General features: G+C 44.9%; 2 protein-coding genes across 4 annotated transcripts in view; both read right to left on the reverse strand.

Moving 5' to 3' along the window:
• The window catches only part of LOC123758420 (tubulointerstitial nephritis antigen-like), a 301,747-nt gene extending 291,507 nt beyond the window's left edge, over positions 1 to 10,240 (reverse strand). Inside the window, exon 1 of one of the 3 annotated variants that reach the window (XM_069328765.1) lies at positions 10,196 to 10,240. The gene's annotated coding sequence lies outside the window, so the exon portion shown is untranslated. Of the gene's footprint in view, positions 1 to 10,128 lie in introns of all 3 variants that reach the window. The other 2 variants (XM_069328767.1, XM_069328766.1) reach the window with 2 other exon arrangements.
• Positions 10,241 to 13,624: 3,384 nt separating this feature from the next.
• On the reverse strand, positions 13,625 to 14,245 carry LOC138367477 (uncharacterized). The gene has a single exon (XM_069329145.1). It carries the CDS (start codon positions 14,243 to 14,245, stop codon positions 13,625 to 13,627), a length of 621 nt encoding a protein of 206 aa, XP_069185246.1.
• Positions 14,246 to 15,462: the final 1,217 nt, after the last annotated feature.

A 15,462-nucleotide genomic window follows, 5' to 3' on the forward strand; every position in this document is an offset into this window, starting at 1 on the left:
TGTTGTCGCTGTATCTGTCCATTATTGTGGCGTTGTTGGTGAGTATATATCTCTGATGGTGGATAGGGATTATATATACATAATCACTTAAGGGCATAAACTAAGAGTAACCCAAACTACTCATAACAGGTGTCCGGTCTCTAACAAGGGGAACCACACTGCGGAGCAAGTCATGTCGGACATAATTTTCCCGTAAGGATTCTTCTGAGAAACTAGACGCTTAAGGTCTGCATAACTTGCACGTCACTTCAATGGGTTTCTTCGTCAAGAATGTGGCCAGCCACAAGACAGCTCGGTACAAGACCTCCTCATGGAGGCCACTTCACCAAACTCCGACGACAGCACGACCATATCAACTCGCAGCCAAAGAAAAAATAGAAGACCTGGAGGTCTACACTAACCCACCAGCTCCATAACTGATACAGCCAGCCCTCCGAGGCTGAAATCCACCATGAAGACCCCCATCCATCCACAGATCTCCAGTATCAGCTATTGACACAGATAATGGCTTCAAAGAGCCTCCACTCACGGGCTCACCACAGCCCGTGCTACTTGAGTCTCTCTGTTCCGAGTAGCTGAACCTCAAGGGACTTGCCAAGCCTCACCACACACACACACACACACACACACACACACACACACACACACACAGTTGATTGACAGTTGAGAGGCGGGACCAAAGAGCCAAAGCTCAACCCCCGCAAGCACAAATAGGTGAGTACACACACACACACACACACCTTTCACGCCGCGGATGTCTCTCCTGATCCTTCCAGTTGTCGGCAACAGAGCTGTTGTACGACAGTTCCCTAAACCCCGGGTACCTATTTATTGTGAGGTGAACAGAAGCAGCTGTTGTAAGACTTCCTCCTTAGGCCAACTGGTGACCTTCCTCAGGATCCAACTCACAACAGTTATCTAACTCCCAGGTACCTGTTTACTGCCACGTAAAAGGAGCATGAGATGAAAGGAAACATCCCGACCGCTTCCGTTCTACCGCGGGGATTGATCTCGGGTCCCTTAGTTGTGAGCCTGGGACGTAGCCCACTGTGCTTCAAGGACCCACCAATTTTGTTGTTTTATGAACGAGTTTGTTATAAATGAGCTGCATCGCATGGGGTCAAGAGGCCCTCTGCTGTTTCCTCTATTCTTGCATACTCTCTTCCTAATGTGTTCTGCAGAGGAATCAAACTGTTGTTGTCTTCAGGACGGTCAGAGTTGACCGCCATCTTGGCTATGTCAACAAAACGTGACGTCACAAGCATGACACAGAAAACGGGTGAAGCAGATGCCAGACCGCGCCAGTACCCAGAGATAACATTCACCACCTCCGGGCTACTCATGCCCGTGCCACCTCCTGTGATGGCGCCATCTTAATCAATCAATCACCCGGCCGAGACGGAAACCTCGAGGCAAAGTTCCTTTCACCCTGTTTGGCCTGTTCACCTAGCATTAAAAGGTAGACAGCTGCTACGGGCTGATTCCTAGGGGTGTGTGTACTCACCTAGTTGTGCTTGCGGGAGTTGAGCTCTGGCTCTTTGGTCCCGTACTCACCTAATTATACTCACATAATTGTGCTTGTGAGGGATGAGCTCTGGCTCTTTGGTCCCGCCTCCCAACTGTCAATCAACTGGTGTACAGATTCCGTGTGTGTGTGTGTGTGTGTACTCACCTAGTTGTACTCACCTAGTTGTGCTTGCGGGGGTTGAGCTCTGGCTCTTTGGTCCCGCCTCTCAACCGTTAATCAACAGGTGTACAGGTTCCTGAGCCTATTGGGCTCTATCATATCTACACTTGAAACTGTGTATGGAGTCAGCCTCCACCACATCACTTCCTAATGCATTCCATTTGTCAACCACTCTGACACTAAAAAAGTTCTTTCTAATATCTCTTTGGCTCATTTGGGCACTCAGTTTCCACCTGTGTCCCCTAGTGCGTGTTCCCCTTGTGTTAAATAGCCTGTCTTTATCAACCCTGTCGATTCCCTTGAGAATCTTGAATATGATGATCATGTCCCCCCTAACTCTTCTGTCTTCCAACGAAGTGAGGTTTAATTCCCGTAGTCTCTTCTCGCAGCTCATACCTCTCAGCTCGGGTACTAGTCTGGTGGCAAACCTTTGAACCTTTTCCAGTTTAGTCTTATGCTTGACTAGATATGGACTCCATGCTGGAGCCGCATACTCCAGGATTGGTCTGACATATGTGGTATATAATGTTCTGAAAGATTCCTTACACAAGTTTCTAAAGGCCGTTCTTATGTTAGCCAACCTGGCATATGCTGCTGATGTTATCCTCTTGATATGAGCTTCAGGGGACAGGTCTGGCGTTATATCAACCCCCAGGTCTTTCTCTCTCTCTGACTCTTGAAGTATTTCATCTCCCAAGTGATACCTTGTATCTGGTCTCCTGCTTCCTACCCCTATCTTCATTACATTACATTTGATTGGGTTAAACTCTAACATTCATTTGTTCGCCCATTCCTGCAGCTTGTCCAGGTTTTCTTGAAGCCTCAAGCTGTCCTCCTCTGTCTTAATCCTTCTCATAATTTTGGCGTCGTCAGCAAACATTGAGAAAAATGAGTCTATACCCTCTGGGAGATCATTTACGTATATCAGAAACAGGATAGGTCCAAGCACAGAGCCCTGTGGGACTCCACTGGTGACTTCACGCCATTCTGAGGTCTCACCCCTCACTACAACTCTCTGCTTCCTATTGCTTAGGTACTCCCTTATCCACTAGAGCGCCCTACCAGTTACTCCTGCCTGTTTCTCCAGCTTATGCATCAACCTTTTATGGGGTACTGTGTCAAAGGCTTTCCGACAGTCCAAAAAAATGCAGCCCGCCCATCCTTCTCTTTCTTGCTTAATCTTTGTCACCTGATCATAGAATTCTATCAAGCCTGTAAGGCAAGATTTACCCTCCCTGAACCCATGTTGATGGGTTGTCACGAAGTCTCTTCTCTCCAAATGTGTTACTAGGTTTTTTCTCACAATCTTCTCCATCACCTTGCATGGTATACAAGTTAAGGACACTGGCCTGTAGTTCAGTGCCTCTTGTCTGTCACCCTTTTTGTATATTGGTACTACATTAGCAGTCTTCCATATTTCTGGTAGGTCCCCCGTTTCCAGTGACCTACTATACACTATGGAGAGTGGTAGGCAAAGTGCTCCTGCACACTCTTTCAATACCCATGGTGAGATTCCATCCGGCCCAACAGCTTTTCTCACATCCAGCTCCAATAGGTGCTTCTTGACCTCATCTCTTGTAATTTCGAACCTTTCCAAGGTCACCTGGTTTGCTGCCACCTCTCCTAGCGCCGTGACTTCTCCCTGTTCTATTGTAAAGACCTCCTGAAACCTTTTGTTGAGTTCTTCACACACCTCTTTGTCATTCTCTGTGTACCTGTCCTCGCCCACCCTAAGTTTCATCACCTGTTCCTTCACTGTTGTCTTCCTCCTGATGTGAATGTGTAGTAGCTTTGGTTCGGTCTTGGCTTATTATTAGCTATATCATTTTCATACCTTTTCTCAGCTGCTTTTCTCACACTAACATACTCGTTCCTGGTTCTCTGGTATCTCTCTCTACTTTCTGGTGTTCTGTTATTACGGAAGTTCCTTCATGCCCTTTTGTTCAGCTCCTTTGCTTTCATACATTCCCTATTAAACCACGGATTCTTCCTTTGCTTCTCTGTTTTTTCCTGTTGGGCTGGGACAAACCTGCTTACAGCCTCCTGACATTTTTGGGTGACATAGTCCATCATGTCTTGTACGGACTTGGTTCCGAGTTCTGTGTCCCAATGTATATCCCATAGGAATTTATTCATCTCCTCATAGTTTCCCTTTCGGTACGCCAGCCCTTTGTTTTCCAGTTCTTTTTTGGGGTGATAATTCCTAGCTCAACCAGGTACTCAAAGCTCAATACACTATGATCACTCATTCCCAAGGGGGCTTCCAACTTAACTTCCCTTATATCCGACTCATTTAGGGTAAATATCAGATCAAGCAAGGCTGGTTCATCCCCTCCCCTCGTTCTTGTCGGTCCCTTGACGTGTTGACTTAGAAAGTTTCTTGTTGCCACATCCAGCAGCTTAGCTTTCCACGTGTCTGGTCCTCCATGTGGGTCTCTGTTCCCCCAATCTATCTTTCCTTGGTTGAAGTCTCCCATGATTAGTAGCCTGGATTCGTTCCTGCTAGCCACAGAAGCTGCTCTCTCTATTATATTGATGGTGGCCAAGTTGTTTCTATCATATTCCTGTCTGGGTCTTCTGACATTCGGTGGGGGGTTATATATGACTACTATTATAATTTTCTGTCCTCCAGTTGCTATGGTGCCTGATATGTAGTCACTGAAACCTTCACAGTTCTGAATTACCATCTCTTCGAAACTCCAACCTTCTCTTAGTAGCAAAGCTACACCACCTCCTCTCCCTTCTCTCTCTTTCCTCACTACATAGTAGCCCTGTGGAAACACTGCGTTTGTTATGGTGTTTGTTAGCTTTGTTTCTGTGAGTGCTATTATGTCTGGGCTTTCTTCTAGTGCCCATTCTCCGAGTTCACTTGTTTTATTTGTAATTCCATCTATGTTAGTGTACAGTGCCTTGAAGCTCACTTTCTTCAGTTCATTTTCTTGTCCCTTTCTTGGCGAGCATTCTGCTGGTGTGGGAAGCTTTTCGGTGGGTGAGATGATCTGTGAGGTGGTTTGCAGGGTCTCAGGGGAGTTTGGGGTGAGGGGTTGGGGTTTCATGGAAGGGGGGACAGGTAGGGTGTGGGTTAAGGAGATAGGGGGGACATGGAGGATACGGTGTGAGGGGGGAGGAGGGATAGGGAGGGTATGGGATGAAGGGGAAGGGGGGACAGGGGGGAAAGGTGAGAGGGGGGACATGATGGGAATGGGGAAGGGATGACAGGGTAAGAATGGGGTGGGGGCAGGTAGGGTGAGGGGAAGGGAGGGTTTCTATGCAGAGGGGGGTGGTGGGGTTGCCCTCCCCTCTGGTGTTGCTGGGATGCTGGTTTTGGGTTCGCCTCTTGTCTCTAGGACTGTTGTGTTGAGGGCTGTGATTTCCTGGTTTGCTTCTCCCTCCCTGCGCTTCCTCCTTGCCTCTGCTGCCCTGGCTCTCTCCTCCTTCGTCTTGTCCCTCTGCAGGAATACTTTCTTGTATCCCTCCACATGCTGCAGTCGACTCTTCCTTTCGAGAATATCCTCCTTCGTGGTTTCGTTTGTAAACACCACCTAGCCCACCCACCTGAGTGTGTGTGTGTGTGTGTGTGTGTGTGTGTGTGTGTTAGAGAGTAAAGTATATTTAATGGATATGATAGAGGAAAAAATAGGTCGGAAGTTAGTACATCGGACACCGGACGGTTAGAAAGGCGGGGTTCAAGAGCTAAACAGCTCGATCTTGCAGGCGCAAGTAGTAAACACAAACACACACACACACACACCACAGCCTTCAGAGGTGACAAGCCCCCTTATACACCTCATATCGGCTCTGAAGTATTCTTATCTACAGGAATATCTCGTTATCAGTCCAGCCCATTTGTTCTGATACTCACTACGACACCCTATCATTATTTTTCAGACCTCTACTGATTTAGTGCTTATAATACCATTATGTTTTAATTCAGGAACGCGTCCAAGGCGCCCCTAGGAGCCTCGAAGCTCCGATTCTCATATAAATTTTTAAGACTGGGGGTGTGCATCACCTAGTTCCGCCATGCTCGAGTGACCGTGCAGGGAAGGCGTAAAGTTTCAGTTGGGCAGCAGTTAGTGGCTCCTGGAATCTTTCCTTATTGAGGCTGTTAAGTGGCGTTGTTGGTAGAGCCACTGCATCTCCCGCTCCGGGGGAACACAGGTTCCAAGCTCTTAATTCCCAAGTGAATGAAATTTTTACCCAAGTTAATTGTGGTTGACAAATATTATATATATATATATATATATATATATATATATATATATATATATATATATATATATATATATATATATATATATATATATATATATATATATATATATAAGCCGATCATTTGTTCCATAAATCAACGTGTTATGCTGTTATTATGAACATCTCTTATGCAAATAATGAACCATTGTTTTCTGTACACTGACTCAATTCTAAATGAACAACGAACAAATGAACAAATATGATAACATTCTCATTTGATTTAATTTCCTAACCAGTGTTTACCCAGGTCTTCCCAGAATCTGAACTTAAACAATTTATATGCTTGGTATCGTGCCATATATTACGCCGAGACCTGGTTGTAAATACGTTTATCATACGTTAGAAACAATTCAGGAATCCAATGTTTATTGCCAATTTTTATTGCCGATGCCTACAATGTTATCATTCAGAGAAAAAAAAACAATCCGGCATATAAGCAAGAAAATAGAAACAATCAAATAAAAACAACAATCAGGGAACCATAAATAGGTAAACAAGACAAAATGTTATGCACAGCTGAACAAAACAGATATTCATGAACAGTTAAACGGAGGAACGAAGCTACACAGACAAATGCAAGCAAAGAAAATCTATCCATGAACAAATACAGCCTTATAAAATCATGAACAATAAACATGACAATCTCAAAGACAAAATGTCAGAAACAAATGGAAAACCTTGAGACATATACACACTAGAGCAACCTTGGAACATATACACACTAGAGCAACCTTGGAATATATACACACTAGAGCAACCTTGGAATATATACACACTAGAGCAACCTTGGAATATATACACACTAGAGCAACCTTGGAACATATACACACTAGAGCTACCTTGGAATATATACACACTAGAGCTACCTTGGAATATATACACACTAGAGCAACCTTGAGACATATACACACTAGAGCCACCTTGGAATATATACACACTAGAGCAACCTTGAGACATATACACACTAGAGCAACCTTGGAATATATACACACTAGAGCAACCTTGGAATATATACACACTAGAGCAACCTTGGAATATATACACACTAGAGCAACCTTGGAACATATACACACTAGAGCTACCTTGGAATATATACACACTAGAGCTACCTTGGAATATATACACACTAGAGCAACCTTGGAATATATACACACTAGAGCAACCTTGGAATATATACACACTAGAGCTACCTTGGAATATATACACACTAGAGCTACCTTGGAATATATACACACTAGAGCAACCTTGGAATATATACACACTAGAGCAACCTTGGAACATATACACACTAGAGCTACCTTGGAACATATACACACTAGAGCTACCTTGGAATATATACACACTAGAGCAACCTTGGAACATATACACACTAGAGCTACCTTGGAACATATACACACTAGAGCTACCTTGGAACATATACACACTAGAGCAACCTTGGAACATATACACACTAGAGCTACCTTGGAACATATACACACTAGAGCAACCTTGGAACATATACACACTAGAGCTACCTTGGAACATATACACACTAGAGCAACCTTGGAACATATACACACTAGAGCTACCTTGGAACATATACACACTAGAGCAACCTTGGAACATATACACACTAGAGCTACCTTGGAACATATACACACTAGAGCAACCTTGGAACATATACACACTAGAGCTACCTTGGAACATATACACACTAGAGCAACCTTGGAACATATACACACTAGAGCAACCTTGGAACATATACACACTAGAGCAACCTTGGCACATACACATACTAGAGCAACCTTGGCACATACACATACTAGAGCTACCTTGGCACATACACATACTAGAGCAACCTTGGCACATACACACACTCATGGATCGCCAGATAGTAACCGAAGCTTTAACCAATGATATTAAATACTGACAGCATAATATATTCTGCTTAAGAATTAAATCGAGTCACGTGGCCACATCGTCCGATTAGTCTGAACCTGGCTTCGACCTATGGTGGTATTTATTGTTATTTCGAACGCGTGATCAACGTTCGGATGAGATGAAATTGATATTCATGATATTCATGAACAAAAAACAGATATTCACAAAACAGATATTCATATTATTCATATTATTCATATTATTCATATTCACAAAACAGATATTCATATTAACAGATATTCACAAAACAGATATTCATGAACAGTTAAACGGAGGAACGAAGCTACACAGACAAATGCAAGCAAAGAAAATCTATCCATGAACAAATACAGCCTTATAAAATCATGAACAATAAACATGACAATCTCAAAGACAAAATGTCAGAAACAAATGGAAAACCTTGAGACATATACACACTAGAGCAACCTTGGAACATATACACACTAGAGCAACCTTGGAATATATACACACTAGAGCAACCTTGGAATATATACACACTAGAGCAACCTTGGAATATATACACACTAGAGCAACCTTGGAACATATACACACTAGAGCTACCTTGGAATATATACACACTAGAGCTACCTTGGAATATATACACACTAGAGCAACCTTGAGACATATACACACTAGAGCCACCTTGGAATATATACACACTAGAGCAACCTTGAGACATATACACACTAGAGCAACCTTGGAATATATACACACTAGAGCAACCTTGGAATATATACACACTAGAGCAACCTTGGAATATATACACACTAGAGCAACCTTGGAACATATACACACTAGAGCTACCTTGGAATATATACACACTAGAGCTACCTTGGAATATATACACACTAGAGCAACCTTGGAATATATACACACTAGAGCAACCTTGGAATATATACACACTAGAGCTACCTTGGAATATATACACACTAGAGCTACCTTGGAATATATACACACTAGAGCAACCTTGGAATATATACACACTAGAGCAACCTTGGAACATATACACACTAGAGCTACCTTGGAACATATACACACTAGAGCTACCTTGGAATATATACACACTAGAGCAACCTTGGAACATATACACACTAGAGCTACCTTGGAACATATACACACTAGAGCTACCTTGGAACATATACACACTAGAGCAACCTTGGAACATATACACACTAGAGCTACCTTGGAACATATACACACTAGAGCAACCTTGGAACATATACACACTAGAGCTACCTTGGAACATATACACACTAGAGCAACCTTGGAACATATACACACTAGAGCTACCTTGGAACATATACACACTAGAGCAACCTTGGAACATATACACACTAGAGCTACCTTGGAACATATACACACTAGAGCAACCTTGGAACATATACACACTAGAGCTACCTTGGAACATATACACACTAGAGCAACCTTGGAACATATACACACTAGAGCAACCTTGGAACATATACACACTAGAGCAACCTTGGCACATACACATACTAGAGCAACCTTGGCACATACACATACTAGAGCTACCTTGGCACATACACATACTAGAGCAACCTTGGCACATACACACACTCATGGATCGCCAGATAGTAACCGAAGCTTTAACCAATGATATTAAATACTGACAGCATAATATATTCTGCTTAAGAATTAAATCGAGTCACGTGGCCACATCGTCCGATTAGTCTGAACCTGGCTTCGACCTATGGTGGTATTTATTGTTATTTCGAACGCGTGATCAACGTTCGGATGAGATGAAATTGGTGTTTGGAAGTCATACAACTAGGAACATCATGTAACAACCTTCTAGGTTAGTTAGAACTATGTACAAAATAAATAATTAATATTCCTTTGCCATAAATAGAGCTTAGTTTACAATAGCAAAGATTCCAAAATAATAGAATTGCCACAACGTTAAAAATAGAACTGTTTTGTCAATGTAGAAACGTATGTACCCAAGCAACCTACCTAACCCGCCGTCCCCAGTGTAGAGAAAACGTCAATATTAATAATATACTTCAATAATTTTTACTAATATGTAGTAATTATAATTCATTGGTCAGTTCCGTAAATAATACGACTTATTAACATTATTGGGACGAAGTTTCGAAGCAATTTTTTTATTAAAAAATTCTTCATAACACTAAATAAAAAATATCACATTTTGATCAAGGTTAATAAAAATATTAGTTTGCAATATTCAAGTCACTGAGAAGATCATTTCTGAAGGAATAACTTAGTTTGGGAACTATAGTGCTTACTATTAAAAACAAATAAACATTGCTAGTGTGTGTATATGATGAGGCTGCAACATGTGCAAGAGCTCACCTGCGCTGCTATACGTCTGCACCCCACTGTGGTCGCGCGACAACTGGCCGCGTGCTACTGCACGACCCGTCTAGAGCCTGGCTCGTGACGTCATGGGTCGTCACCGCCTCCTCCATCGTGACGTCATGGGTCGTCACCACCGCCTCGATCAGCTGACTGCTGAGGATTTACAAATTGTTTACCCTGAGTACTATACCCATTCACTGTTGCCATAACACTGTGAATGAATTAATTTGCCCTAAGGACTATACCCATTCACTGTTGAAATGACACTGTGAATGAATTAATTAGAGCTAATAAAGATTGAGATAGAGACAATATGCTATATTTTGGGGATTGGAAATACCTAATTATGAGGAGTTAAGTCAATTGTTAAAGTGGTCAGCAGTTTCTGACAGGAATGGCATCAAATAATTCTCGCACTATCAATTTGCCTCCCCCTTCCGCACGGTACGCACACACACACACACACACACACACACACACACACACACACACACACACACACACACACACACACACACACACACACACACACACACACACACACACACACACACACACACACACACACACACACACACACACACACACACACACACACACACACACACACACACACACACACACACACACACACACACACACACACACACACACACACACACACACACACACACACACACACACACACACACACACACACACACACACACACACACACACACACACACACACACACACACACACACACACACACACACACACACACACACACACACACACACACACACACACACACACACACACACACACACACACACACACACACACACACACACACACACACACACACACACACACACACACACACACACACACACACACACACACACACACACACACACACACACACACACACACACACACACACACACACACACACACACACACACACACACACACACACACACACACACACACACACACACACACACACACACACACACACACACACACACACACACACACACACACACACACACACACACACACACACACACACACACACACACACACACACACACACACACACACACACACACACACACACACACACACACACACACACACACACACACACACACACACACACACACACACACACACACACACACACACACACACACACACACACACACACACACACACACACACACACACACACACACACACACACACACACACACACACACACACACACACACACACACACACACACACACACACACACACACACACACACACACACACACACACACACACACACACACACACACACACCACACACACACACACACACACACACACACACACACACACACACACACACACACACACACACACACACACACACACACACACACACACACACACACACACACACACACACACACACACACACACACACACACACACACACACACACACACACACACACACACACACACACACACACACACACACACACACACACACACACACACACACACACACACACACACACACACACACACACACACACACACACACACACACACACACACACACACACACACACACACACACACACACACACACACACACACACACACACACACACACACACACACACACACACACACACACACACACACACACACACACACACACACACACACACACACACACACACACACACACACACACACACACACACACACACACACACACACACACACACACACACACACACACACACACACACACACACACACACACACACACACACACACACACACACACACACACACACACACACACACACACACACACACACACACACACACACACACACACACACACACACACACACACACACACACACACACACACACACACACACACACACACACACACACACACACACACACACACACACACACACACACACACACACACACACACACACACACACACACACACACACACACACACACACACACACACACACACACACACACACACACACACACACACACACACACACACACACACACACACACACACACACACACACACACACACACACACACACACACACACACACACACACACACACACACACACACACACACACACACACACACACACACACACACACACACACACACACACACACACACACACACACACACACACACACACACACACACACACACACACACACACACACACACACACACACACACACACACACACACACACACACACACACACACACACACACACACACACACACACACACACACACACACACACACACACACACACACACACACACACACACACACACACACACACACACACACACACACACACACACACACACACACACACACACACACACACACACACACACACACACACACACACACACACACACACACACACACACACACACACACACACACACACACACACACACACACACACACACACACACACACACACACACACACACACACACACACACACACACACACACACACACACACACACACACACACACACACACACACACACACACACACACACACACACACACACACACACACACACACACACACACACACACACACACACACACACACACACACACACACACACACACACACACACACACACACACACACACACACACACGTGTGTGTATGTGTGCGCGCACATACGTGCAAACCCGCGCGCGCACACACACATATCCTATAGCGCCTATCACGGATTTATAGGGTAGATAAAGACAGATTTTTAACACAAGGGGCACACGCACTAGGGGACACAGGTGGAAATTGAGTGCCCAAATGAGCCATAGAGACGTTAGATTTTTTTTCAGTGTCAGTGTGGTTGACAAATGGAATGCATTAGGAAGTGATGTGGTGGAGGCTGGATCCATACACAGCTTCAAGAGTAGATATGACAGAGCCCAATAGGCTCAGGAACCTGTACACCTGTTGATTGATGGTTGAGAGGCGGGACCAAAGAGCAAGAGCTCAACCCCCGCAAGCACAAATAGGTGAGTACACAGTCAATAGGTGGGCGTGTGGGTACTCCATCCTGTGTCAACCGCGTATGAACTTCTTCCACTGTTACCGAAAGGTCAAGCTCTTGTGCTGGGTGACGAGTGGGCGGTGGAGAGGCTGGGCGAGTATAAGTGGGCGGCAAGGTATGTGTGGGCGGCTGGGAGAGTGGGCGGCTGGGAGAGTGGGCGGCTGGGAGAGTGGGCGGCTGGGAGAGTGAATTAGCTGCACCCGCTTAACAGGGAGTCCGGGTAATGTGTCTGTCATGGTGGACACACAAGTATATGAAAAAATCTTGGCGCAGTGTGTGGCCTCACGTCCCGCACGTCCCGGGTCCCACACGTCCTTGTTCCACGTACGTCCCGGGTCCCACACGTCCTTGTCCAGCACGTCCCAAGTCCCACACGTCATTGTCCAGCACGTCCCGGGTCCCACACGTCCTTGTCCAGCACGTCCCGGGTCCCACACGTCCTTGTCCAGCACGTCCCGGGTCCCACACGTCATCGTCCAGCACGTCCCGGGTCCCACACGTCCTTGTCCCGCACGTCCCGGGTCCCACACGTCCTTGTCCAGCACGTCCCGGGTCCCACACGTCCTTGTCCAGCACGTCCCAAGTCCCACACGTCATTGTCCAGCACGTCCCGGGTCCCACACGTCCTTGTCCAGCACGTCCCGGGTCCCACACGTCCTTGTCCAGCACGTCCCAAGTCCCACACGTCATTGTCCAGCACGTCCCGGGTCCCACACGTCCTTGTCCAGCACGTCCCAAGTCCCACACGTCCTTGTCCAGCACGTCCCGGGTCCCACACGTCCTTGTTCCACGTACGTCCCGAGTCCCACACGTCCTTGTTCCACGTACGCCATTTTTTTGTCGTTCCTCCATGGGTGTGTCCAACCACCTGGGGCGGACGGTAGAGCGACGGTCTCCCTTCATGCAGGTCGGTGTTCAATTCCCGACGGTCCAAGTGGTTGGGCACCATTACTCCACCTCGTACCATCCCAAATCCTTAACCAGACCCCTTCCAAGGGCTGTATAGTCGTGATGGCTTGGCGCTTTCTCCCGATAATTCACTTCCCTTCCTTCACGGGTGTAGTGAAAGTCCATCTCATAGACCAAAGAAGGAGCTCCTTGGTCTCCTTGAGTCTAATGAGACGTTTCGTACATCTCATAGGAAACGAGACTCTCTGCTGGACATAGGGCAGAAGCAACGCTCTCTCTCTGCTGGACATAGGGCAGAAGCAACGCTCTCTCTCTGCTGGACATAGGGCAGAAGCGACGCTCTCTCTCTGCTGGAAATAGGGCAGAAGCGACGCTCTCTCTCTGCTGGACATAGGGCAGAAGCGACGCTCTCTCTCTCCTGGACATAGGGCAGAAGCAACGCTCTCTCTCTGCTGGAAATAGGGCAGAAGCAACGCTCTCTCTCTGCTGGACATAGGGCAGAAGCGACGCTCTCTCTCTCCTGGACATAGGGCATAAGCCTTCTTCACGATGCTGACTTCGCTGTGACTTGCGTACCATCCCTCGAATGTCCGCAGTGCAGGCCATACTGCAGGAACTCGTCTGCTTCTACATTGCTTAAATATACACTTATAACCCGTCCTACTGAAGTGATAGTACTTATAATAACTAATTTGTCGCAAGCACCAACGTGTCGTGATGGACCGCAAGTAACCTATTTTTTGGGCTATTAATTTGATAAAGCCTGAAAAAAATAAAGCTGAAACCAAACTTTATTATTCCAAAGTCCAGTACAGGACATATATATATATATATATATATATATATATATATATATATATATATATATATATATATATATATATATATATATATATATACATATATATATATATATATATATATATATATATATATATATATATATATATATATATATATATATATATATATATATATATATATATATATATATATATATATATATATGGGCCAATAAGGCCATTAAGCCTTCTGCAGCCCCTATGTTTATCCCTTATGTATCCCCCCATGTTTTCACCTTCATTGTATTATCACCTGACCTAATGCGGGTATAAAATCAACTAGTATTGTAAGATCTGTTCACTTGAGAATGAACCATGGAGGTTCGAAACGTCGTGCAAATTATACAAATAAGTGTAATACACTCTATA

This window comes from Procambarus clarkii, chromosome 22 (genome assembly GCF_040958095.1).
Source record: "Procambarus clarkii isolate CNS0578487 chromosome 22, FALCON_Pclarkii_2.0, whole genome shotgun sequence".
Lineage (NCBI taxonomy): Eukaryota > Metazoa > Arthropoda > Malacostraca > Decapoda > Cambaridae > Procambarus > Procambarus clarkii.

Coding starts and splice junctions, on each gene's coding strand:
- LOC138367477 (XM_069329145.1), bottom strand. CDS start 14,245: ATGAAGGGAGACCGTCGCTCTACCGTCCGCCCCAGGTGGTTGGACACA.